This window comes from Falco naumanni, chromosome 9, assembly GCF_017639655.2.
Source record: "Falco naumanni isolate bFalNau1 chromosome 9, bFalNau1.pat, whole genome shotgun sequence".
In the NCBI taxonomy this organism is placed as follows: Eukaryota; Metazoa; Chordata; class Aves; order Falconiformes; family Falconidae; genus Falco; species Falco naumanni.
In genome coordinates, this window is record NC_054062.1 from 25,192,795 (window position 1) to 25,216,665 (window position 23,871).

General features: G+C 51.8%; 1 protein-coding gene across 2 annotated transcripts in view; it reads right to left on the reverse strand.

Moving 5' to 3' along the window:
• The window catches only part of HPSE2 (heparanase 2 (inactive)), a 112,492-nt gene that overhangs the window by 14,063 nt on the left and 74,558 nt on the right, over positions 1-23,871 (reverse strand). For both annotated transcript variants that reach the window (XM_040606201.1, XM_040606199.1), the window contains exons 6-9: positions 13,368-13,415; positions 5,102-5,195; positions 2,481-2,587; positions 1,225-1,339 (exon numbers count right to left, since the gene is read on the reverse strand). In XM_040606201.1, coding sequence (XP_040462135.1) covers positions 1,225-1,339; positions 2,481-2,587; positions 5,102-5,195; positions 13,368-13,415 — 364 coding nt within the window. The remainder of the gene's footprint in view (positions 1-1,224; positions 1,340-2,480; positions 2,588-5,101; positions 5,196-13,367; positions 13,416-23,871) is intronic.

Below are 23,871 nucleotides of genomic sequence, written 5' to 3' on the forward strand. Positions count from 1 at the left end.
AATCTAGGGGGGTCCTGAGTTCCTGGGGAGTGGGGGATGTGGCTTGGCCAGGGGAATAGGCTTTTCAGAAGAAATCCATCAAGTGCTTGCCCCAGGCTCAGGTTCATCTCAAACAAAGTTCAAAGCCCGCCAGGCTTTCCCCAGCCCAGGTACCCAGAACTGGCAGGTATGCTTGCCAGAGGGGTACATGTGGGAGCCCAGGGTGCTCCAGGAGATACCTGGAGCAGCACAAGCAGGGGACTGTGCTCTCCCGTTCACTGGTTTGCTCTCTCGAGCCACCCACCAGGCCATGCTGGGGGAGTTAGCGCAGACCTTGTGTCACCAGCTCTCCCGCATCCTTCCCTGACACCCAGGAATGCTGTTGCGGGAATGCTGTTTTCTTGGCTGGGTAGATAGAGCCAACTGAGAGGTGGCTCCATCAGCCGTTGCCTCCCTGCAGCCACCCTCTGAGATCCCAGGGCAGCATCAGGGCTGTGCACCTCCCCGAAGCAGATCTCCAATCCTGCCAGCAGCCTTTGCTGGGTCACAGACCCATAATCCCTTCCAGGGGACGTGCAGAGCGCCCAGATGCCCTGCTAGGGTCTCCACCTACAAGGCAGTGTATTTACTAGCTGCTCTCTATCCCCACCCCCCAGGAAAGGAAACCTGCTACTTTTAACAGGGTTTTTCATATGGTTTCTTTATCAGTACCATGTGTACTGGGAACTCTCCCCTGCCCAGGTGTTTTTGAAGAGTGAGGGATGCTGCAGGGCACTGGTGAGAACCACTGCTGCCTGTGAAGCTGGGAATGCCCTTCAAATTCCCTTCACTTTGGTTTCTAGAAATCTGAAGTCGAGTGCTAAGGCTCCAGCCTGGCTTCCCCCAGCCCAGCTCACCACTAGCAAACCAGCTGCTTGCCCTGTGCCATGCATGGTGGTCCTGTCACACCCCTCCCTCCCTCCCTCAAACTCTGCAGCCTGCACTGGCACCCCTCAGTAACACCAGCCTGCCTCCTGTGCTACCCACCCTGGGCACCAAATGAAGTTTCAGCTACAGAGGTATTGCTCTCCTATCTGCCTCCAACATGTTGCATTTGATGTGAACTAACATCTCCTATTAACACTGCAAGAAACATCTGGAAAAAATAATTTTCAAGCAGAGTTCAGATAGGTCACAAGGAGAAAATCCCCCCCAAAATGAGCAGGGAGAAGCCAGCACCAGCGCAATGCCCCTGGGCAGACCTACCGGCAAGGGGTTGAAGTTCTGGTCCACCAGGTGGTTGTGGCCATGGTCGAGGAAGGAGTGCCGCACCACCACATCGATGCCCTGGCTGGCCAGCAAGCCCAGCGTGTTCAGCCACCTGAGGATGGAGGGAGCAGAGTCAGGCTGCTGCAGAAGGACCACCCAGCCCCAGTGGCACAGCTGTGCTCCGGCACACAGCGTTGCTCTCATGTATTCAACCTGGAGCCTGCTCCCAGCACCTCAGTTGAAGCTTGCAGATGGTTTTGTGAGCTAGGTATTAACGACCTCCCACCATCCCTGCCCTGGCAAGCCTCCACACCTCTCCCCCCACTGCAGCCACCTCTGCCCCAGCTGTGCCCGGCTTGCATGTCCCAACTGTGTACCTGAGCCCCTGCATGCACCTCAGCATCACAACCCTGTGCTCAAAGCCGGGGGCGCTCCCCAGCCTGCCAGCACTCCGCACCCACCGTCTCAGCAGTGGGGACCAGACCTTTGCACCAGCCTATCTCCTCACACACCCCGGGAAAAGTCTTCAACCCTCACAGCCTGCCACAGCCCTGATACCCCAGGCATGTCCTCGCACCTCCCTGCAAAGCCTGGATAATCTTCCTCCATCTTTCATGATGACAGCCAGCTCTGAAGATCTGAACTGGGGCTTTGCAGCAGGATGCCAATGCCATGGGGCTGTGCCAGTAGACAAGCCCCAGGAGCCAGACATGGTTGTAGCTTTGAAGAAGGAGAGAAAACAATTTCCAGAGCAGAACTCTGCTGAGCACTTCCCTGGGCAGACGCCCCAGGAGTGAATGCATGCAAGGACATATAGCTGCAGCCTGAACCAAAAACACAGAGCAGGAGGAAGCCCAGGTGATCCCAAGCTATGAAGCAAGGCAAGCCCGTCAGGATGCCAGCTCTGGGGTCCCAGAGCTGGGGTGCTTGAATCACACCTCCCTTCCATGCCCATGCCCTGCGGCCACACCGTTGATACCAGTGTGGGATCCCACGCGGTCCCCTCCTTACTCTGCTACTCTGGATATGCCAAAGGCTGGCTCACCTACAGGAAAGCAGAGCTGAGGAGGGGTAATAGATTCTACAGAGGAAGTAACAGTGCACAGGCTGCTGGGGAGTACCAAGGGGGGTACAGTTGGGCTCTCTGGGCACGGAGCTGGCCCTCTCCCAGCTGCAGTGGCTTTGCAGCACCCAAGCCCGCAGAGCCCATGGGGGTGGCAGTGCCCTGGCACCAGCAAGCTGGCATAACTCACAAGAACCCGGCCGCATAGGAATCGGAGAGGTTGTTCATGCCTCCGGCTGAGGTTGTGCCAACACCTTCCAGCCAGATCTTCTTCCCCGGTGTGTATGTGTTCACTACCTGCACAGAAGGGAAAAGCAACCAAAATGACTCTCATGAACCTGTGATTTAAAGCCAAGGCAGATATCTCCTATGCTACACCCTGGGAAGGTTTACAGAGCCCTTCGGTAACAGTGCTGCTGGGCAGTCAGTGCCTGCCTGGCCCTGGCGTGGTCACTAGGTGTCTTCACCATGGGTGGGTGGTGGGACACTGTTCCTCACTCTCTCCTGCCAATGTCACATGTCCCCTATCCATCTTCTGGAGCTGCTCCAAACACACCCTCCCAAACATGCTCTCATGCTCCCAAACCCAGACCCTGCTCTTTCCCTGTGGTTTCCCCACACACTCTGCAGGCTGCCCTGCCACATCACCTCAGCTCTCTATGTCCCTATGCAAGGTGGCTGCCTGCCACGGGGAGCACCCCAGCCCCAGTGGCTATGTGGTATGGGAGTACTGGGACACGTACTGAAGCCACATGGAGGAATGGTGGACACCTGAGAAGAAAGTAGTGGGTGCCTCCAGGTGTGGCTGAGCAGGGGCTACTTTACCAGCCAAGGTGTCCCTGGCACAGGCGGGACACGTGGGTCCGAACATGCTGGCCCACCCCTTACAAGGCTCCAGCTGGCAGTGCAGACACCTGTGAGATGCCATGTGGGACGGGAGGGCTCAGACGGCTGGAGCTGCCCTCTCCCAGCATGAGCAGCCTCTGGCACCGTGCAGTGCCCCGTCCTCTCTCTTGCAATCCCACTTCTCCAGGCCGGGCGACAAGCTCCCGCGACCAGATGTCTGCAAACCCAGTGGCCCAAGGAGCGCTCTGCACAGCCTGATGGATCCTGCCCCATTAGTGAGGAGCGCTGGAATGTGCTGGATGGACTGGGATCCCTCAAAGATGTTAAATACGCCAGCTCTGGGCTGCCTCCCACTCACAGCCTGTGAGAGTCGATATCCCTGACTGAAGCCCCAGAGGTGTTGGCATCCTGCCTGTAATTATCTAAGCCCGCCACCTTCCCCAGTCGGAGAGGAAGCAATAAAACAGGGAAGTGGACAAGCCCAGCTGCTCTAATCAGCCCCGGCAGGATGCACAGACTCGAAGCCAAGCTGGAGGTTATTAGCACCCAGTGCTGTGCTTTTCCTCAGCCACACTGGCATTCCCGGGAGAGCCCTTCCCTGGCCCTGCCCCGCACAGACCAAATCCTGCCCCGTGGGTGCAAGGGTTCCCCCAGCCCGCACTGAGGGCAACTCCTGCTGCCTCTGGTCTGGGGATGGATGGGGTCCCGCTCCTTTCCCAGCAGGTTCCCAACCTGCAGTAGAGGTGGGACATGTGCCACCACTTTTGTTGGGGTGTTGTACCCGCAGTGGGAGCAGGGCAAGCCAGTGCCTCTGGTTTGCCCCTGTGCTGATCCCGCCAGCTGCCTCATGCCTCCCCGCGGCAGGAGGATCATCCACATGCATGGATGATTCCCAGCTTGTGCCAGAGGACTCAGCAAGCAGCTCTCCTCCAGTTTTGCTGTGCTGACCCTCACATCCCCTTTCCCGGGGCCTCTTTTGAGTTGTTTACTCATCCTATGGTTTCTCCCTGCAGGAATTACAACAGTAAGACATTGTGGTGACTGGTAGGGTATGAAAACAGACAAGACAGATAGATGGACATCTCCTCTAGCCCCTAAAGCCTTCCCCGCTTACTAGGTGCTCCTTACTCCTTCCAGGACTGACAGTGGAGTGGGCCACTCACAGTCATAGCCTCCATATCAGCCAAAGCAGGGGGACTTTGCAAAGCCCCCACCACCTACCCAGTTGCTAAAGATGTGAGCAGGGTCCCCCCAGCCGGCGGGGAGAAGAGCGCTCGCTGCAGGCTGCGTTAGCCAGGCAGAGCCATGGGCTCTGACACCACACGCCAGCAACAGCTGGGTTTTATAACACAGTCAAAACATGACCATCGGGGAAAGCAGCATTTTTAGGCACTGTGAGCAAGTGGGGCAAGGTACTGCAGTAGGAGCCCCCTCCTGCGCAGGCATGGCTGCGCTGGGGATGGTTTGGTACTGCCTGGCTGCTCCCTCTGCTCCTTGTCCTTGGGAGCAAGTTTCAGAGAATATCCACATTACATGCTGCTCGCTACAGGAATGGACAGATGAGAGTGTCAAGCCAGGTGGCCACTTTAGAAAGGCTTTGCATGGCAGTCGGCCCCTGCCCTGTGCATCCAGCCCATGTCCTGGCACACTTGGCACACCTGCACACAGCTTACCTCACGCTGCAGCCCGTGGCCGCTTCCCTGCTGACCTGCCTGCCACACATCCCACACGGGGGCTGGGCATCATGCTGCCTGGTCTTTCCTCCCATTCCCTGCAGGAGGGCTGCCTGCATTTCAGCTGGGAGCACAGCCATCCCCAACAGCCGCCCTCCATCCCTGCCCCACAGCAGCTCCTGTGGGAGCATGTCAGTGCTGCTGCCAGAGCCCCGGCCACGAGCTGTGCCAAGACCGGGCACCGTGGGCACAATGCCCCCTCACCCCTTGCAGACCCTTTGCACTCACGCACTTTCTGGATTTTCCTGATCTGGTCAGTGAGTGTGTCTAACAGGCGAGTTTTCAGGAAGTCCGTCACTTTGGCCACTCGACCATCGATGTAGTAACTGGAAGGAAAATAGGAAGACAAGGATCAAACAGCTGGGAGTAGCTCTGCCCAGAACCACATCCTCCCACCCTGCTGCTGCCCCATGCAAGAAGCCTCCTCTGCTCCAGGGGAGTCCCTGATTACACCCTGCCCTGCCCTGGCCCTCTGGCCATGCCTGTGTCTGGCAGATGCTTTCAGTCTCCAAAACAGTGTGTGAGCTGGACACACCCCAAACACCGAGCATCCTGCACTGCAGAAAACACGGGAAGTTTTGCACTTTCTTGACTATTGCTGGTGAAACTCTGGGAGCAGAAAACCAAAGGCTGGGAGCAAAATGCCACCCACAAAGGCTTGGCAGCACTCTCTGCACTGATGTCACGGAGATCCCAGGGAAAGAGACCCTCTTTCCCACCCACAGATGCCTGTGATAGCTGCAGCTGGGCTGCACGACCAGGGAGATCTTGAGAGATCTTCTGCTCACCTGGCTCGTCCCATCTGTACCTGTCCCCTGTCTTAGGGACACACAGTTTTAAAAACACAGATAAGTCAGTCCTGCTCTCACAGAAATCCCTTCTGCCCTGGGAATGCCAGGGAGAACTGCCTGTACAGAGGGCTGATTCCTGTTCTCCATGTGCTTTCTTATACAAAGCACAGCTATAGTGCTGCCAGTCATGATGTGAATCATCTGTCTCTAAGTGTGGGAAGAAGACTATGAAATGCCTCAATACTGTCTCCTGGCTCGAGGACATAAGGTAAAGCAGTCTGTCCTGGAGTGCAAACACCCTGTGGCTGGAGGTAATCAAAGCCAGCTCCTCCTGAGGAAATGTCTGGGGCTGGCACCTCAGCCCCCACACAAGGAGCAGCGGAAGCCCTTGCACATCTCCCAGAGGCTCCTCCCAGCCTTGCAGAGACACCAGAACGTCTGCTGCAGCATGCACTGGCATAACCCTGGGACAGCCATTTAGCTGATAAATAGGTTTTGCAAGAAGAACTTTCTGACGTCCTCCTCTAAAATCTGCAGTGTGCATCAGTTACCCAACACAGTGAGCCACGGAGCATGTTGGAGCCATGCTGGGGGGACAGAGGTGCACAGGAATCACAGCAGCTCTGGCTGGGGCTGGCAGGGCTCAGCCATAGCCTCCCACCCCTCATTGGAGCCTTGTCCACTTGGCATTCAGTTACACAGATCCTTCTCCTTCTCCACAGACTTCAGTGCGGCCACGGGTGCTGGGATGCATAATGGGCTGAAGACCTGGGGTCTGAAGAAAGGTGGATTCACCTTTCCAGGGCTGATTTCTCCATAACATATATCTCATTCACACCAGCATAAAGCTGTAGCGGCTGCTTTACTTGGGTGCTGGAATGCAGGAGCATCCCCAAAGGATGCCATGGGCTAACTCAGCCTCAGCCAGAGCGCTTGGCACGTGTGCAACATGCACGAGTGCGCAGAGAGGATTTTTGTGTCTCTGCTCCAAGTCACTACACAGGTAACAGAATAAATGTGCTTGGAGCTGTGCAAGGTTACAACCAAGGGGGAACAACGCCAGCACTCACTGTCCCAGAACAGAAATGCGTTACAGGCTCAACTTGCAAATGCATTAAACAAGAAGAGCCTCCCTTGTCAGCCCTCCCCCAGGTGTGCGGCCACAGCTGCGTCCCCAGCAAAGCATGGGATCATGCCAGTCACACCCCAGTTTCACTCCGATGTGTAACCCACGGAAGGAGGCAAGAGGCGTTTCTGTATGACCATGGTGACTAGAAGGTGCTAAGGGCAGAGATTATCTCCGGGGAGGACTTAGGAAGTGTTCAAAATCGTTCTGATCACTTATACACAACTGAACCACTGGCTGCCGGGAGGAGAGCAGATCTGTAAGCAGCAGGCAGCAGTGGGGTTTACAGAGATTACTTTTTAAGACAAAATTACAAAGCAATGTACTCTGGGGATGGCAGATGTTTGGATTTTAGTACAGCACTTAAGAACTGAACAGAAATGATCTTTTCAGACTGCTGTGGACCAAAAACCCCATCACCTGGGCCAAAAGCTGCCTGAAAGGCCATAAAAAGAAGGTTGCATTGACTGGGAAAAAGAGGGAGTTAGACCTCAGTCTGTGTATGGCCCCTCCAACGCAGCAGGCTTTCTGTAGGGTTCAGCTTGTCTGCACAAGTCAGTATGGTTCCAGAGCCCAGAATAAACCCCTCAGAAAGCAAAGGCAGGCTTGCACCTCCCCATCATCTCATTCAAGCACAAGGTGTGCTGTGACCCGCAGCTCCACTGCCAAGGGAGAGGAACATCTCTCCAGAGGCAGCAGCAGAGGAGGCTCTGCCCGCCCAGGGGCTGCGGGGAGGAGGCAGCCTAGGAAGGAGCTGCTGTGCTGAGCACAGCCAAGACCCTGCAGGGAAGAGAAATGCCCTGGGACAGTGCCACAGTCACATTTTTTTTGACACCTTCATTAACAAACCAGAGAAATGGGGATTGGGAGAAGTATGAAAAGAAAAAAAAATAAACCCACTTCAGCATCAGGAAATCTTGTTGGTAGCATGTCTCCCACGGCTGCAGGGAGGGGAGCACATCCTCTTTGGGTATTTAAGCAGAGCATGAAGACAATGACAAGCTTCTGTAAGATATGCAAGGATCTCTTGCAGATCTGCCTGTGAAGTTCTGAGACACCAAGAAGTGCTTTCAACCTCCCCAGAATGGGAAAGACAGAAAATGGCAGCAGCTGCACAAGGCTTGCAAGGAAGAGAGAGGCACTGAGGTCTTCACTGCTACCAGGCTACTCAGGAGTAGTTTCCAGCTGTAGGCTTCGTCACTGAGATAAGGGCGCTTCCTTTTGAGAAATCTAACTGTCAGTAAAGGTGGTATAGAAAGCCGCAAAATGCAAACAACTGTCAGGCCTTTAAAGCAGGAGAAGTGCTCATTAGGCGTGGATTATCCCCAAGAGCAAAGGCAGCAGCTTTGCTGATATTTACAATGACTCAGTGCACTTGACTTGAAAAAAAAAAAATCCCGAACAGGCGCAACTCTCCAACCTCCAAAAAAGCCAGCAGCAGCTGCAGAGAGCTCCAGCACTGACAAGTACCTCCCCAGGCAGCAGTACGGTGCACAGGCAGCTGGGCCAAGCCAGCCCCAGGGGCTGCACCATCCACAGCCTCCTCTCCTGGTGCCGGCAAGGTCTGAGTGCCAAAGGAGACGAATGGACAGACCCTCCCCAGCACAGGCAGGGTTCTCTGGCAGCCACGACTCTGCAGAGGCAGAAGACACGTAGCTCATGGACAAGCTATCCCTCTCCAACACAGGCTGGCAGATCTTCCATTGGGTTCTGGGTATGATGCAGCATCCGTTGGCCCCGAAGCCTAGGAGATATCAGCATGCCCACCGTAGGCACAGACCATGCCGTTTCTCGTAATATAGGATAGAACAGATATGGGCAGTTGCATGCAGAGCTGACTTATTGTGTCCCCTGATCTGATGCTGCTATCACTGTAGACAGACAATCTTTAGGAACACGAGAAGAGCCAGGCAAGGAAACGGGGTGTAGCAACTAAATCCTAGATGACATGTCTCAGAAGAAAGACCATGCACTTTGGGTGCCCTATTATACTACACAAAGCTGAGGCCAGTTCTCCCCCTTCTGTTTACATTATCCCATTTCTAAAAACTGAATTTGAATATGCCCTAGAAACACGGGATGGGATCAGTGCACTTTGCAAAGGGAAGTGTGACAGTATCAGTGTGGAGGTGACCAAAGCAGAGCATAGTGCAGGGGGAGTACTTGGCCAAGGACTGGGCAGGGATTTGTGCTAGGAAATGCACCCCAATTCCCAGCCCCCATCCCTAGCTGGAACTGAAGCATGAGACTTGAGACACAAAGACAAGAGCTGGGAACAGTACTGAAGCAGGGCTGAGCACAGTGGCCAGTCAAAAGTGCCCTTGTTCCTGGGCAGGCTGCAAGGCCAGGATGCCCACAGTGCCTCCCAGAGAAGGACAGTGCCAGGCACCAGGGCACCTGGGCAAACCTGACTCTATCCTGTCACCTTCAGGTCTTGTGCTGCCTTTAAAATGATGTTCTGGAAAGATCCACGATTTGCTGCACGGGACCATGAGCATCATCCTATATTTGATGAAGGCAGTGCACTGGCTCCCGAGCAGCTGGTTTCATTTACCTCCTCTTTCATTTTAAAGAGAAACCTTTGCCCCTATTATCTGACCTCTTCTTCTGTTGCAGTTAATTACATTAAAGCCCACTTCCCAAAGCTCAGGAATTTCCGGATCTACTTTGTTGCCTGCTGCTACAGGGGGAGGCTGCTAGGAATTAGGGCATCATCCTGCCAGGGACGCCAAGCGAGGCAGCGTGACACCTGGCCACCACCACAGCTGTGAAACCACGACACCTCTGCTGACAGAGGCAAGCCTGACCCCCGAGCATCTTCCCAAGGAGAAGGCAGAGTCCCCGCCTGCAGCTCAGAGCACAGGGCAGCCCCACGGCTCTCCCTGGAGAGGAGAGGCGGGATGTGACCTGTTCCTCCCAGGTAAAGACCTGTGGGCACAGGGGAGAGGTGCCGCCCACCTCCAGTCAACTAATAAATGCATTGATAAAGAAAAATCACTGGGGACTGTCCTCTGGCCCTAAAGGCACAGCTCACACCCATGCCTTTCTCTGCCCCCAAACAAGGTGCCTTTGTCTGTCCCACTAGTGGGAGCCGTCTCTGACCCATGCCATCTCCCCAGCTGTGCCCTGGCCTCACCTGGGACCGTGCTGGTGGCCCAGGGCTGCCAGGGACTGTGCCCTCCATCAGACAATGCAGAGGATGGCAAGCCAGTGGGCAAAGCTGTGCCCTGGCCAGGTTTACTTACCAGCAGAGATGGGCCAGTGATTCCATCATGCAACCCCTTCCTCCAGGCACAGCCTTGGCAGACACTGCTCTCTGAGCACTTGCAGCAGGCTCGTGCAAGCCCAAGTATATACCCATGGTATATATGTCAGGGGTGTGTGTGTGTGCATGCTAGGCAACTCTCCCCTGACACCTCTGGGAAATCTGCCCCCCGCTACTGCCTCATGAGCATCTCCACCTGCACATTAAACATGTCTAAGCCAGAACAAGAGAAGTCACTCAAACCAAGCCTGGCAAAAGCACTTTAAGCAGCATCTCACACAAGCCCATGTGCCTGGCATGTCTGATTTGCCACATAGGGCAAGTGACTTTCCATCTTAGAAGATATCATGGCATTTTCCAAGGAGTCACAGGGATAGATGTCCACTGGTTTTGAAGATGCAAACATTTACTTTCTCCATAAGTAATAGGGATTTGTGCTTCAGAGGCAGCACTGCATAAGGATTTACCCATTAAATATGCCAGACTTGGAGCCATGCACAAGACTTGGGATGGAAACCCAGCTGTACAGACTGAGAGCACAGCCAGGGATGGAACTGGGCATGGCTGCAGGTCTAAGTGGGCAATGGGTCTTCACCTCGTGTGAGGATGCCAGCACTGAGCAGAGATGGCTGTGGGGAGGTTGCTGAGCAGTGGAAACCCGCATCCAGAGGCTGAGAGGATCCACAATAAACCAAGCATTTACTCATAAACAAACATAACAAACTAAATTATCGGGGAAATGCCAAAACTCTCAGAGCCACTGTCAGTCCCACCTGCCACACCCTCCTTTAGTGGAAATTCCCTGGGTGTTTTGAAGCCATTCACACATCCCTCTCCAGCAACACTTTACTTCTGAAGAGCGAGGCACACATGCTGAGTTGCGTATGTAAGTGAAACCATACTCTGAAAGGCTGGACAGGCTGCTTATTTCCACCCAGTGTCGCTTTTCTGTCAGATACTTTTCAGATATATTGTTTTCACATAGAGGATAGGGATCCCTGCAATGTATTCCCTTCTCAATTCCCTTTCTGGATCGAGCACAGCCTTTTCAAAGGAATAACAGATTTGACAAATTTATAACCAATATCCCGGGAGAACGTTAGGGTTTGGAACAGAAGTATTCATACTTGAAGTTAGACAGCAGTTTAGTTTCCTGCTAATAATTTTCTTCTTGGATACAAAGGAACTTGTTTTGTTTTGTTTTGCTGTTTGGAGCAGAGGGATGAGACACTGTTTTGACATTTATTCATAAACAGTACAGAAGCCCAGCTTGGAGCTGTGACCATTGCCAGTCCTCGCAAACGCATACGGGTGCAATCTCCAGAGCTGCAAACCTGGGCTGGGGGGGAAGCAGCTCCTGCGTTGCAGTGGAAATGGGTCAGCAAGCCGCATCTCAGCTCTGCCAACCCCTGTGAGGAGCTGCAGCAGCCACCCCACTCACAGGTTGGCTGCTCAGCACCAGAGCTGCTGAGCACTTTGCACTGATCCTATAAGAAAAGGTTTCAAGGCAGCCATGCAGGCAGATTCCCTGCGCACCAGATGAAACTCCACATCTGAAGCCTGGAAGTTTGTTCCTTCAACTCATCCAAGGGCTTGGCCCAGTGATCAAGCCCCATTGCAGAAAGCAAATTCCTGGACTAAGTAAATGTGATCAGCACATCGTGTAATCATGAAAAGCAAATTCCCAGCTGAGACATAGATCATTATTGCACAGCATGAGCCTGTAAGTAACACAAATCCCGCTCCAAATGCTCTGCTACCCCACTGCCCCCATTGCAGAAAGTTGCTGCTGCCTGGCAGGAAAGCCCCAGGAGCCAAACACCCAAGCAAGCACCACTGCGGCACAGCGAGGCAAGCTAAGCTCCCTGAGGAACAGGACTTGCTAGATACTGGTCATGCCTGGTGCTATAAACCATTCTGAGACGCCAGCAGTTGCTTCTGCAGGAGGCTCCAAGGTTTAACACACTGACACAGAGACTGTGGGCAGACTTGCAAAAAAATCTCACGTCTTAAAACCAAGATCTTTTGAAAAGAAGGTCTCCAGATGGGCTTTACAATCCACACTGCTACACTTCAGCAAAGCAACCTGAGCACCCCATGGAGGGTCACTGTGAAGGACCAGCTTGGGGAACAAGCCCTATGGGCAGCACACACAAGCCCACCTTGGACCTAAGACCCCAGCTCCTGTGCTCCAGGTCAGCGCCCCACCTGGAAAGTTTAACCCAGCATCAGAGCAAATCCGCTTTTTCTGGGAACAGGGGGGTCTCACCATGCTTTTTGCTCCAGTGAATGCCTGTCTCTGAAACATGTCCTTTCTGTGGCAGGAGAGAGTCCTGCTGGCCCCACAAACCCATTTTCTATCAATTTTGGCCATCACTGCTGTGTTTGAACACTGCCTAACCTTTGCACTGGCATTTGTGCTCCCACTGCAGAAAGCCACAGCCTCTGGGGAACCTGCCTCTGGCTACAATGTGCAAACTGGGGCAGTTGGAAATAAGAGGAGGAAAAAGTTGTTTATGGATTTTCCCCCCCATAAGGAAACCTTTCCCTCCACTTGGTGCTTGTCACACTCAGTGCTACAGCTCAGCGCTTGCTTTGTTCTTCTAAACTGCAGAACATGTAGGAACCAGGAGGAAAACTGGGTATCAGCATCTCTCTGGCAGCCCCAGCAGGGCCTGGATCTTGGATGTTCACCCCCTTTCCATCAACATCTGCTCCTGGGGCTCCATGTACAGCGTAGGACAGCAGTGTGCCTATGGGCATCCGAGACGTGTACAAAACGGAACAGGGACTGGGCATTACACATTTACCATTGGACTAAGCTGCCTCTCCCTCCTCTGGGCCAAATCAGTTTAGCTTCAGAGCAGCGGTCATGGGGAGTCAGTGACTGCGGTGAAAGGAAAAGGGCTTTCGAATAGTCCCGTACATCTGTCACACACTGCTTTTGCTTCTCTGTGGTCCCCACCGCGGCCACCACCGGAGCTGCCTGCTATCCCAGCTGCCCCCAGGACTCCGCACTCCAGCTCGGGGCTTTGTTCCAGCAGTCAGGCAGGCCAGGCATGCAGGCAGTGGTATTTTTAGCCTCTGTCTCAGCCGCAGTGGTAAAGGTTAATACATCCCCTCCTGTACTTGTTCAAGAGGCTCCAGAAGGAGGGGCAGAGCCTCTTTTTCGCCTACTTAAATGTAGCAGGATGACAGAAGAGGTGGCTGTCACAGGTCTGCCCCCTTTCACACCCAGACAGCCCATCAGCTCTGCTCCCAGCAGTCTGATCACTGCAATTAGTGTTGGAAAGTAGAAGGAATGGTGAATACCTACTGTTGCCAGGTAACAGCATCCACCGTGCTGCCAGCCACTTTCATGAACCTATAGGAAACAGAGGAAGAAACCATATAAGCCCAATGTTGTCAAGGGGAAGTCCTAAAACCACCGATGCCCATCTTACACCACAGGATACCAAAGGCAGTCACTGCACTCACAGACCCTTTCTAATGAAACCTTTGCATCCTTAAACAGAAGGAATAAATTACACTTAATGCAAATTCTTGTAGCAAGCACAGCTGGGAATAATAGAGTGAAACCCAACTGGCAGCAGAGCTCTGAGCATCATTTTGGGGAAGGTAAGGAGAGCTTTCAGAGCACAACAACATTTCAGGAACAAGATCTTGGGGAATGTACTTAGTTCTATGACTGCAACAATTCTCAATAGCAATCAAAGAAAAAGGAGACACTTCTTCAACCAACATGTATTTAAGCTGAGGAACTCCTTGCCCGGATTGAAGCAAGGACTGGAAAAATGGAAGAAAATGGAAATAAAACCCAGCAAACCTATTAGATGCAAAGATGCTACCTCCAGCTCATGAAACCCCTGAGCACTGGAGGATGGGAGGAAAGGCTAGACAAATACCGCTTGCTACATGTGTCCCTTCTTTTGATGCTCTTTCTTTGGCATTGGCTGTCAGCAAACTAATGGGTTTCTGACCTGGGTGCACTTTTGGTGAGTCCCATTCCTATGACTAACCACAGCACTTCCATCCACAAGGTTACAGTGAGTTACACACATGTATTAGTCTCCTGATGGTTTGTGACCCAAGTATCTTAAAGAAAACACACCTCTTCCAGACAGCCCCTATTTGAGTCAGACCTGAGGCTACACAGGTGTTATCTGCTTACACCACCGATGCCAAACCCTAAGCAATTCCTAATCTTGGGGACTGTGTGCAACCACCAGAGCAGCAGCCTCTAGCACAGGCTTGCTGCCATCCAAGACGGTCTCTCCCGGGCTCCCTGGTCCAGCAATCCAAAATGCACCTTGGAAAACTGCAGCTCCCACAAGGAAGCCCAAGCAATTACTACATTATTATGCTTAAGGACACAGATATAAAAACAAATAAAGGCACACACCAACTGAACAAGCAAGCTTTTCTATTCAATATGTAACGTGCTGGGTAGCTGATGCATTTTGGAAGTGGTGATCTATGCACATGACAGAAGACATTGGCCTGAGCAAGCGAACATGAAGAGAAAGAGACCGATTCTGTATTGTTGTGGGCTGCTCTGGTGCACAGGGATCCCAGGAACACAACAGGAATCACACAGCTGCCCTGACTTGATGGGGACACAGGGATGGGTGGCACTGGGTCCTGTGACCTCCAACTCCCACAGGACAGTCCATGACCAAGGGTGGAGAAGGAAAGGGAAGGTTTGTGAGGAAAGATGAGACCTTTTATCAGACTAGTTGTGGTGGCAGGGATGAGCAGCATGTTTTCCGGCACACGAGCTTCTAATCAGGTCTGAAACAAGAGCAGCAAGCTTCAGGCTAAATATAGCTCGGAAACAATCATTCTGACTTTAAATTAACAGCGATGGTCAATTATAGACTGGGACAAAAGGGCAGCTGGACCCTGTGAAGCATAAGAGGACACTGGCAAAGGCAGTGGTAATAAATCCCTGCAGACAGAGAGGGAAGAGATACAATTAGAAATGGAAAAACAATAACACGCTGTAAAACCCCGTAGGCACTGATGCATCCCTGATTCTGCTGCCTAGCAGTGCTGTGAGCTTCAGTTCCCAGGCACGCCTTTCAGAAAGGCTTTTACATCTCTCTTGAGGGTCAGGCCCAGGAGACCAGTGCCAGGGTGGTGATTTGGGGACAGTTTCTCCCCAGCTGAGCAGGGTGAGGAGACCAGCCTCAGTGCAGCCAGAGAGGTGCGAGCTCCTTGCAACTCAGAGCAGTCATGTGGCAAAAAGAGGATTTTGCAAATATTGCTATGGAAAGGTTGCTGTTCTAGAAAACTATGTGTGCAGAAGTATGCCAAAAGGATCAAAAAACCCAGCTCCCAGGTTTTAAATGCTCACTACAGGGACTGCTGCCTAAAATGTAATGGATGAAGCATACAAGAGTGAACTAATGAACTCTAAACTGAAATGATGAACACAATCTATACTGCGTTTGAAGATCGATCGATTGCAATTGTGTTCGAAGAGTAGTCCACCTTGCTTTATAACCTCAAATGTTTTATGTTCTGGCTGCAAAATAAACCATCCCAGATGTTACTAAATCACTTCTTCAGGCTCAGCTTAACACTCTCCACTCACAGTCCAAAACCATGAGTAGAACGAGCTCGGAGGCAGAAGCTGTCCGGTTTTCCTCACCACTTCTACAGTGCCTACAGCCCTGCTGCAAATACACCCACAACAGCCGTCTTTGAACAGGGACTGAAAAGCAAAGCAAATCCTCAGTATAACTTCCAGCATCCTTGGAGCTGCAGAAGCAGGACATCCATCTGTCCCATCTCCCATGTTTCCAGACAGCTAATTGGCCTGTTGTTAAAAAGCTGCTGAGAAAAATTTCTTCTAGGACACAGGTATCACTCAGGCAGTGCAGTGCAGACCAAAAGCAGGAAATAAAAGGCACTGGTTTGCATAGTGTTCTGTCTCCATAAGACCAAAATAAATTGGTTAGTTCTGGTCATTTCAAATTTGACTATAAAAGATGCACATCTACCTCAAATTTTGCTTTCCATATTCTGTTTTTCTTTCTTTCTTTTTTCTCTTTTATTGAGATTTTTGCAGGGTGGAATAAAAAATTTCCTGGTAAAACTTCAAGTTCTGTGCCTGGAGCACCTCAGATGACCTGGCCAATGGACAGTACCCTCTAAAGGGAACCTCCAGCAGCTCAACAGCCAACAAGTGGTACTGCATGAGCAAGAGATGAAAGCCCAGGGCAGGTGGAGATGCAGTGATGCACAGATATCAGAATATCCTCAGCTTTGGAGTACAGATGTTATTAATCCCTTTATTCCTGTAGCACCTGTGCTTCTCAAACCACAGACTTTGAGGCCAGTGAAGATCCATCGGGGCTAAATGACCAGTGCTGGCATATTTTTATCTGGGATTTCCTGGACTGCACGATGTCCATGTGTGGAGTGCAGGCAGAGCAAACCAGACGCTTCCGGGAGGGCTCAGATCCCTGCACATGTGCTGCACAGATGGGCTGGGCTGGCACAGTAAATCTGCCATTTTCCTATACACTGGGCTTTCTCTGTGAGCACCAATTGGCTGCGCAGCACACGTGCAGTAAAAACCCCCAGAGGCAGTGGGACCAGCTCAGCTCGCACTGTGCAGGCAATGTGGGCAATTACTGTAGTGATGCCCTGTAGTGCAGATGTGTGGCAGCTCCAGGGCATGCCTGTGCAGTATCCCTGGCTGGCCCTCTGCATGTCAGAAACCTGGGAAAACACAAAAATCCTCAAAATCTGCTGGGCCAGCATCTCTAGGTGGGAAAGCAGAACACGTCAGAGGCACGTGGAGGAACAGGAGACTCATTCAGGGAGTTTGTGTACGGAGGGTGAGACAAAGCCACCGAGTTCAGGTATATCCATCTCCTTATCCTTGCAGCTGCCCATGTGCCAGCATCCCATGCCAGCATTACTACTTGTGGGGCCCTGCGCTGAGCTAGAACAGAGGCTCAAGCTTGTTTTCAAATAAGCACTGAGAAAAATGTAATATACCATTGCTTGGCCACCCAAACAGTTCCCAGCTCTGTCCCAGAAATGGTAATGCTGGCACAATGTAGGACAGCATCTCACCGCTGTGGGAGAGTGGGGCAGGAGGGCTGCAACACCATGAGATGGTACTGACACCAAAACTCTGTCCTGTGAAACCATGGCTCACATCTGACCTCTCCCAGAGCATTTTCCAGAGCCATATCTCCCAGGACCACAACCTGATTTAAGTGTGGTCACATCTCTGAAACAGATCACCTGTCCTGATTCAATACTTGTCTGTCATGGAGCACCTACTGCAACCTAAGTAAATTACTCCCATGGTTAATTAGCCTCCAAGTATGTTAAGTTCTCATCTGAATGTGACTAGCTTCAGCTTCCAGCCACTGGAACTTCCTAGGCTTGTTCCTGATACATTAAGGAGCCATCTGCATTTGGAAACCTCTTTCCCATTCAGGTAATTGCAGATCGTCATCCCTTAAACGATAAAAAAAGTAATCCTGTAACAAAGAATGCAGCTGCATGAGGAGACAAGTTACCATCGCACAGGCTCTCAGGTGGTTTAGCATCATCTGACTCCTGGGTGCTGGACTTCACAAACACAGGTTATTTCACCTGCTACTCCCTACAGTACTATAAAAGCAAAGTGACCCCCCATGAAGCACCAAGTGTGGGAGCAACACCAGCCTGCCTGCGGTACCGTGGTGGATTGCTAGAGCTGAGTGGCAGATGTCTGCCCTTTGAGCCAACAGTGACATGTACAAAGAGCTTTATCTGGTGTCTGAATTGGATGGTGAGGCGGCCTAAGGCACAGGCTTCACTTACTAACTTCTTCCAGTAGCACAATCTACCTGCAGCAGCAGAGACAGGTACTAGACCTAGCTCATGCCACCTGCTGCAAAGACTTCAACCTGCAATGCCAGATTTCAGACAGGAATTTCACTCCAGGGAGCAGAGCCTGGTGGGGACTATCTGTAAATCTGCTGCTATATTGTGTTCTTTCTCTGCTCAGTGTCACCTTTCTTCACCCAACATGATCTACGGTGGGGCTGCGCAAGCCTTCCAGCAAAGAGAGCTCTGTGTCCCAGACTGACCCACCAGCCTTGGTAACCTGCACTCCAGGGACTCTGGGAGTTCCAGCTGGACCATGAAGTTACATGGCTGATGTTTTTTCCCACCACTGGTTTGTCCAGTCCCTTTCTGAACGCACAACTTCAGCCTCCACAACACCCTGTGACAATGACTTCTACAATGTCACTACATACCATGTGAAAGTTTCCTCCTTTCCAAACTTTCCTTCCAAACTACTTTCTGCCCTGTGGAAAAAACACCCCATTCACAGTCACAGGCTCATGGGCCTCGGTAACATTCCCTCTGAGCTGCCTGCCTTACAAACTGAAGAGGCATAGCCTATTTAATCTCTTCTCACATGAAGACATCACATACCTCTGCACATCCTCAGCTCCTCTCCCTGCAACCCTCCTTAGTTCTATTACATCTTTTCTGAGATGAAAAGACTAAGGTTGTAGATAGCAATCAGAAATAAGGCACACTGTGTATTAATACAGTGGCATAATCTCATCTATGTCCTTCCTTACCCATTTTGTTCTTCCTATACAGGTAACTGTGATTTTGGCACTCCAGCCATCCAGATCAAGCTTCAGCAACAACTATCTTAACCCTTCCCTCCTGAAAGAGCAATAGCTAAATCCTTTGCTTAGATCTCAGATCCCTGGCCCTGCTATATAGCCAAATGCCTCATCACATCCTTCACACATCATTTCAATGTATTTATGAATGGATTTACTCATAATTTCAATGCTACCGGAGCTTGAGGTCATGCTGCAGTGACCTCCTCCTCCCTTTGTATCATTAATGTTGCTTGACTTTTTGCACAGAATTCTTGCTCCGGACCTATTCAGTCTGTGCCACCAGCCTTGCAGTAGCTTGCGTAAGGGTGAAGCTTCTGGCTCTGCTGACTGAGACATGCTCGCCTCTGCAGCATCACAAGAGAGCCTTAGACCAGTACAGCAAGGATGTGCTTTTTAAAGAAAGCCAAATAGCCAAAAAGAGCTTCTAAAAAATGCAGTGCTTACAAGTCCCCTGTGCCAAACAGGGCAGAAGTCCTTGTCAGCAAGAGGACAGGACAAATACCAAGTTTCTTCCTGAAACCCACCCAGAGTTCTTCCCTCTGCTGGATACCACCTACTCCAGGCTCTCCTTGTTTCTCTTCCCTACTTGAATTTAAACAAACAAGCTCTGTCCATACACTGTCTTTGGTTGCTACTCCAGAAAAAGTCACAGGTCAAAAGCAGTGCCTAGACTGACTGCTGTGTGCTGACCTGCTCAGACAGCCACAGCCCTCTTCGCGCTCATGACACACAGACACAAGGTATGGGCAGTCATCATAAAAATACTACCAAAGACTCTCCCAATTTTTAGCACCTTGATTTTGCTTTGGCCTATGGTTGTGTTGGACCCCAAATATACAGCCTGTGTCATTTCATGAGCTATAAGCTAACACCTCTCTCTACACATAAGCACCAATGCAGGAACCTGTGCTTGGGGTTGATTTGTGGATGCAGGGAGCAGGGCTGAGGACTGCGACTGGTTTTAACCTGACCCCTACCTGGGCTGCCCACAGATAATCAAGATGTCATCTCCATGCTCTCTCTCAACTCTGCCATGTCCACAGCTAGCAGGGAGGAAGGGCTCCATCACCACTGACAAAGATGCTTCCTCACCTTTACGGGCTCCTTTCAGAGCACTGTGGAATGACATCACCACCAAAAGGAGCCAAAGTGATCCAGACAGGTGGTTAATTCTCCACAGGTACTACAAACCAGGAATAGGAGGCAGTAAAATCATGGAGGATAAGAAGCTCTTGTGCCTTGCAAGGTGAGGACTGACATGTGGGAGCTCCCTTGCCTGCTGTTGTTGCCTGGCCAGAGGTGCTGTGGCCCTGTGACCAGAGGGTGGATGTGCAGTGGTGATGGCCGTAGCAAGAAGGGGCCAAGGAGGCTGGAAAGAGGGCAGACAGAAAGCCAAGGATGCAGCAGATTGGGTGGCTCTGAGGACTGGGGGATGAGGAGGTAGGGAGAGGCTATAGCTCCAGACAAGAAAGTTTTTCACCTCTCTGGTGACTTCATCAGGCTCAGGACTGTAAGTGGCTACAGACCATCAAGAGCAGCCAGCCTAGCATGGATACAAGTGCCTGCCAGCCCTTATCCTCCTGGCACTGCAGCTCCTGCCGTGATAGAGGTAACGCCCTAACACTTAGGAGTGTCTGTCCAGTGGCAAAAACCAGGCTACACCAACTGAGGAATAACAGGACATGAGAGCGCCTAGCCAAATCTGCCCAAACGTGCCGGTCGAAGTTTTGTACCAAATGTTCTGAGCTGTAACACAAGTTAGCATCGATTCTTCTTAATCGCTTTCCCTGGTGTTTCTTCTCTTCCAGCACTGAATGTGTGATGCATTCATGCATTAACCTTTGTGTCTGATTCCTGATCTGCTGTTAAAATCTATGTTAATTCCTTAGAATCTCACAATTTTTTCCCCAAGCAAATTCTGAGCAGTTCTGGGATTCCTGTACCTGCAGACGCGGTAGGTAGCTAACGTGGTCTGCTCTCCAACAGCTCAGGCTGCATGAATGGTCTAATTAACACCTCATCAAACTCAACTGTTGGTTGTGTCTGGAGAAATTCCCTCTTGCACCTGTGCATTCACAAGACACCATTTCTAGCTTCCCACACAGCAGGCCCCAGTCATCTGAGCAATGCTCCGTCACTGCAGAGCCCATCCTTACACCAGCAGTAGTAGTCCTGGTCTACTCTCCAGGACTTGCCAGCCCAGAGTGACACTGATATGCTCTGTGGCTGCTCAGAGCCATTGCGCCATGCAGGGTGGTGCAAGAGCTCAGCAGCAATAACTCAGCAGTGAAGGGTGTGTAAAGCCTGTGCTGCTGCGTGTCAGGCAGGGCTCTTCTCCCCTCACCATATCCTGCCTCCACCATGAGAAAGTGCACAGGTTTCACCCAGCACAGCTCAGTGTCACCTGCCTAGGGACAGCCTTTGCGGTAGGGCAGCATGCATGCACACCCCCCTACATGTGGCAAACCTTGAGGTACCTGATCTATGCTCACCATCTAGCCTGTCTAGCAGACTCCAGAGAGGTGGCACCCCAGGAGGAGTTCTGTCCCACCTTGTCCTGGAGGACAGACCCTAGGACTGGGTCAGAACGGCCCTGGAGGTGTCCGTCTCCCACCACTGAGACGGACAGAGCCTGGTGCACAGCAGAGAGCAATGCCCATTGTCATGTTGATGCTGCCATTACAGGACAAGGTTTAAACAGTGAGAGTAAGTTTAGCTTCATTGCTTGAGATAACAGTTAAACAATAGACAGAGCATGCAACAGGAAAATGTAATCTTAGGTAGTACTTCACAATGAGACTTTTCTCTGAGTGTTTCAGGACCTCAGGTAACCCTAGAGGCTTTCTCTGGAGAACATCTAATGCCATCTTCTACTGTCGGAGATCACTCCCTGTTCCTCTCCAAGCTCTCCTCTTCCTCTCTGAGCTCATTTCCATTATGTACCCCACCAAAACCCGCTTCCTCACTTTGTGTAACAGGGCACTCCTTGCCTGGCAGATTAATCCATCCATCCTGTTTGGGGTGTCTCATGTCTCCCCTCCAGCCTAACTTAACACTCGAGTCAAAATCTTCTACTTGGCATATCTTTTCCTACCTGGCTGACTTTGCTGTTCATAACACTTTTTAAAATAAGAGAAAAAATTTGCAGATTTTGCATCATCAGGACTATTAATTGCATGCACTTAATTCACTCTGGAGTCTTCATCCTACTGTGAGCACTATGTAGACCACTCATGGTGGTCTGGCCAGGCAGACAGCAGGCTTGCCATTGAGAACATCTTCCTACACTTCTCCTGACTCTTGCTTACTGACCGTGTGGAGCTCATTCAGGATCCTGAGATGCACATTCTGGCTGTGACAGCCCCAGGCACATGCTGAGCCACATCCCATTGAGAAATTCTGCAATGCTCCTGCAGAAGGCAGAGCTGTTGGTAGCACTAACCAAGAGTAGTGAAGAGACCGCAGGGAGCTGCTGGGAGTAAAGCTCACACTGTCAGGCAGCTTAGGCACTGGGGTTTGTTTGTTTGTCCTTTTGCAACTCCATTTCCAAATACTGCAAATGAGCATTTAGCCCTTTGTCTTTGTGTAATCAGACTTGTTCCTTCTCTTTACACCCTGCCTTGTAATAATTGGGTCTTTGTGAGGAAAGACAAGCGGCACGTGCCGCTTGCCACGAGTTGCAGACACCAGGGTTTGGAGTGCAGGACACAAGGCTTCTCCATGGGAGAGAGAAATCACTTTGAGCGCTTGTGGACCAGCGTCACCCTGGCAGGCAGGGATGGCGGCACAGAAACAGCCTATAGCTTGGAGAGCCAGCATGCTTGCTACAGCTCTTGCAGACCAGTGTTGGGGTCTGGAGACCCCCCACCATCATGTTGCCAGGGCTGTTCAAAGCTTAATTCTTACCTATCTTCCCTTTCATTCGAGATGGTGTGTTTACCATCCTCTCAACAGGATTGTACACTACAGCCTCGCTCCTGGGGTTGCCATCAGTCACAGCGCAGCCCCAGCAATGCAGAGCTGCCGGACCACCCTGGCCGTACAACATGGCTCTTCCGACCCCTCTTCCCTGGGACACGGCTGCAGCGCATGAAGGGCAAACGGAGCAGTAGGACTTCCGTTTCTTTAAGAGCTTCTTGGCTTTCATCCCTGTTGTTTTCCTTACTCAGCCTGCTCCTCCCGGTGATAATAGATTTCCTGCTGATCAAGGCTACTACAACATTTTGTAACTCCCTCCGCACTGCTTTCACTGTGCCACACCAAATGCGGGGCTCTGGCAAGCGATGCGTTCGCGTGGCACCAGCAGCAGCCGTGGGGGGGTGCAGGGGCTGCTCCCCCACTTCCCTCAGCCAAAGGGATGCTGGCGTCACAGCTGGTTCAACCAGCTTTATGGTCTCTTTGTGCTGCTGCAGCAGAGCTGAGAATCTGGCCCTGGCTCCCTCCCCACCTCGCCAGGGACTGCATCAGTGTGCTGTTTATTGTTTCTGCCAGATCATTCATGCAGATGTTAATGAATGCTAGACCCAGCTTTGCTCCCAGCAGAGTCCCTTCCACACCTCCCCCTGCCCAGCCCTCTGCACTGGAGTTTCTGTTTACAGTCCTGCAGGGAATTTCCCCTCTGCTGCATGGTCTTCGAGCCGCACAGTCCCAATTCCTGCTGCCAGCAGGCTCCCACACCTCCCTGGTTCCTGTAGCTGTCCAATGTCACCTCCAGGTGTCTGCGTCCCTCACTGTCACCATTCCTTCTCCACCTCTGGCCTCCCCAAACTAGAGACATGCCAATTCTCCTAGGAGGGAGCAGAGGGCTTGGCCAGTGAAGAAAGTTGCTACAGGTTCTTCCTCTGCATAGATGGAGAAAGCACAGGGAGAAGTCATCACTGAATGGGAAGAGCAAAGCAATTCGTCCAGGAGGACTCTTGAGACAACACCTACACTGCTAAGCGGTGCCAGGACCCACCTCCTGGCCCTGCAGCCCACAGGCATGCAGGAGCCTGCATCCATACCACTGAGTTATCTTCACATCTCAACAAGGTGGGCACCTCAGTCTGCCAGTAATTGGGAAATGCTGGGAATAACTGGGAGATTGTTAATCAGCCCAGCCCAAAATCCCACCAGGCATCTCTGCAGAAGTTTAGCAGCAGAGATGACCACGTCCCCAAGTCC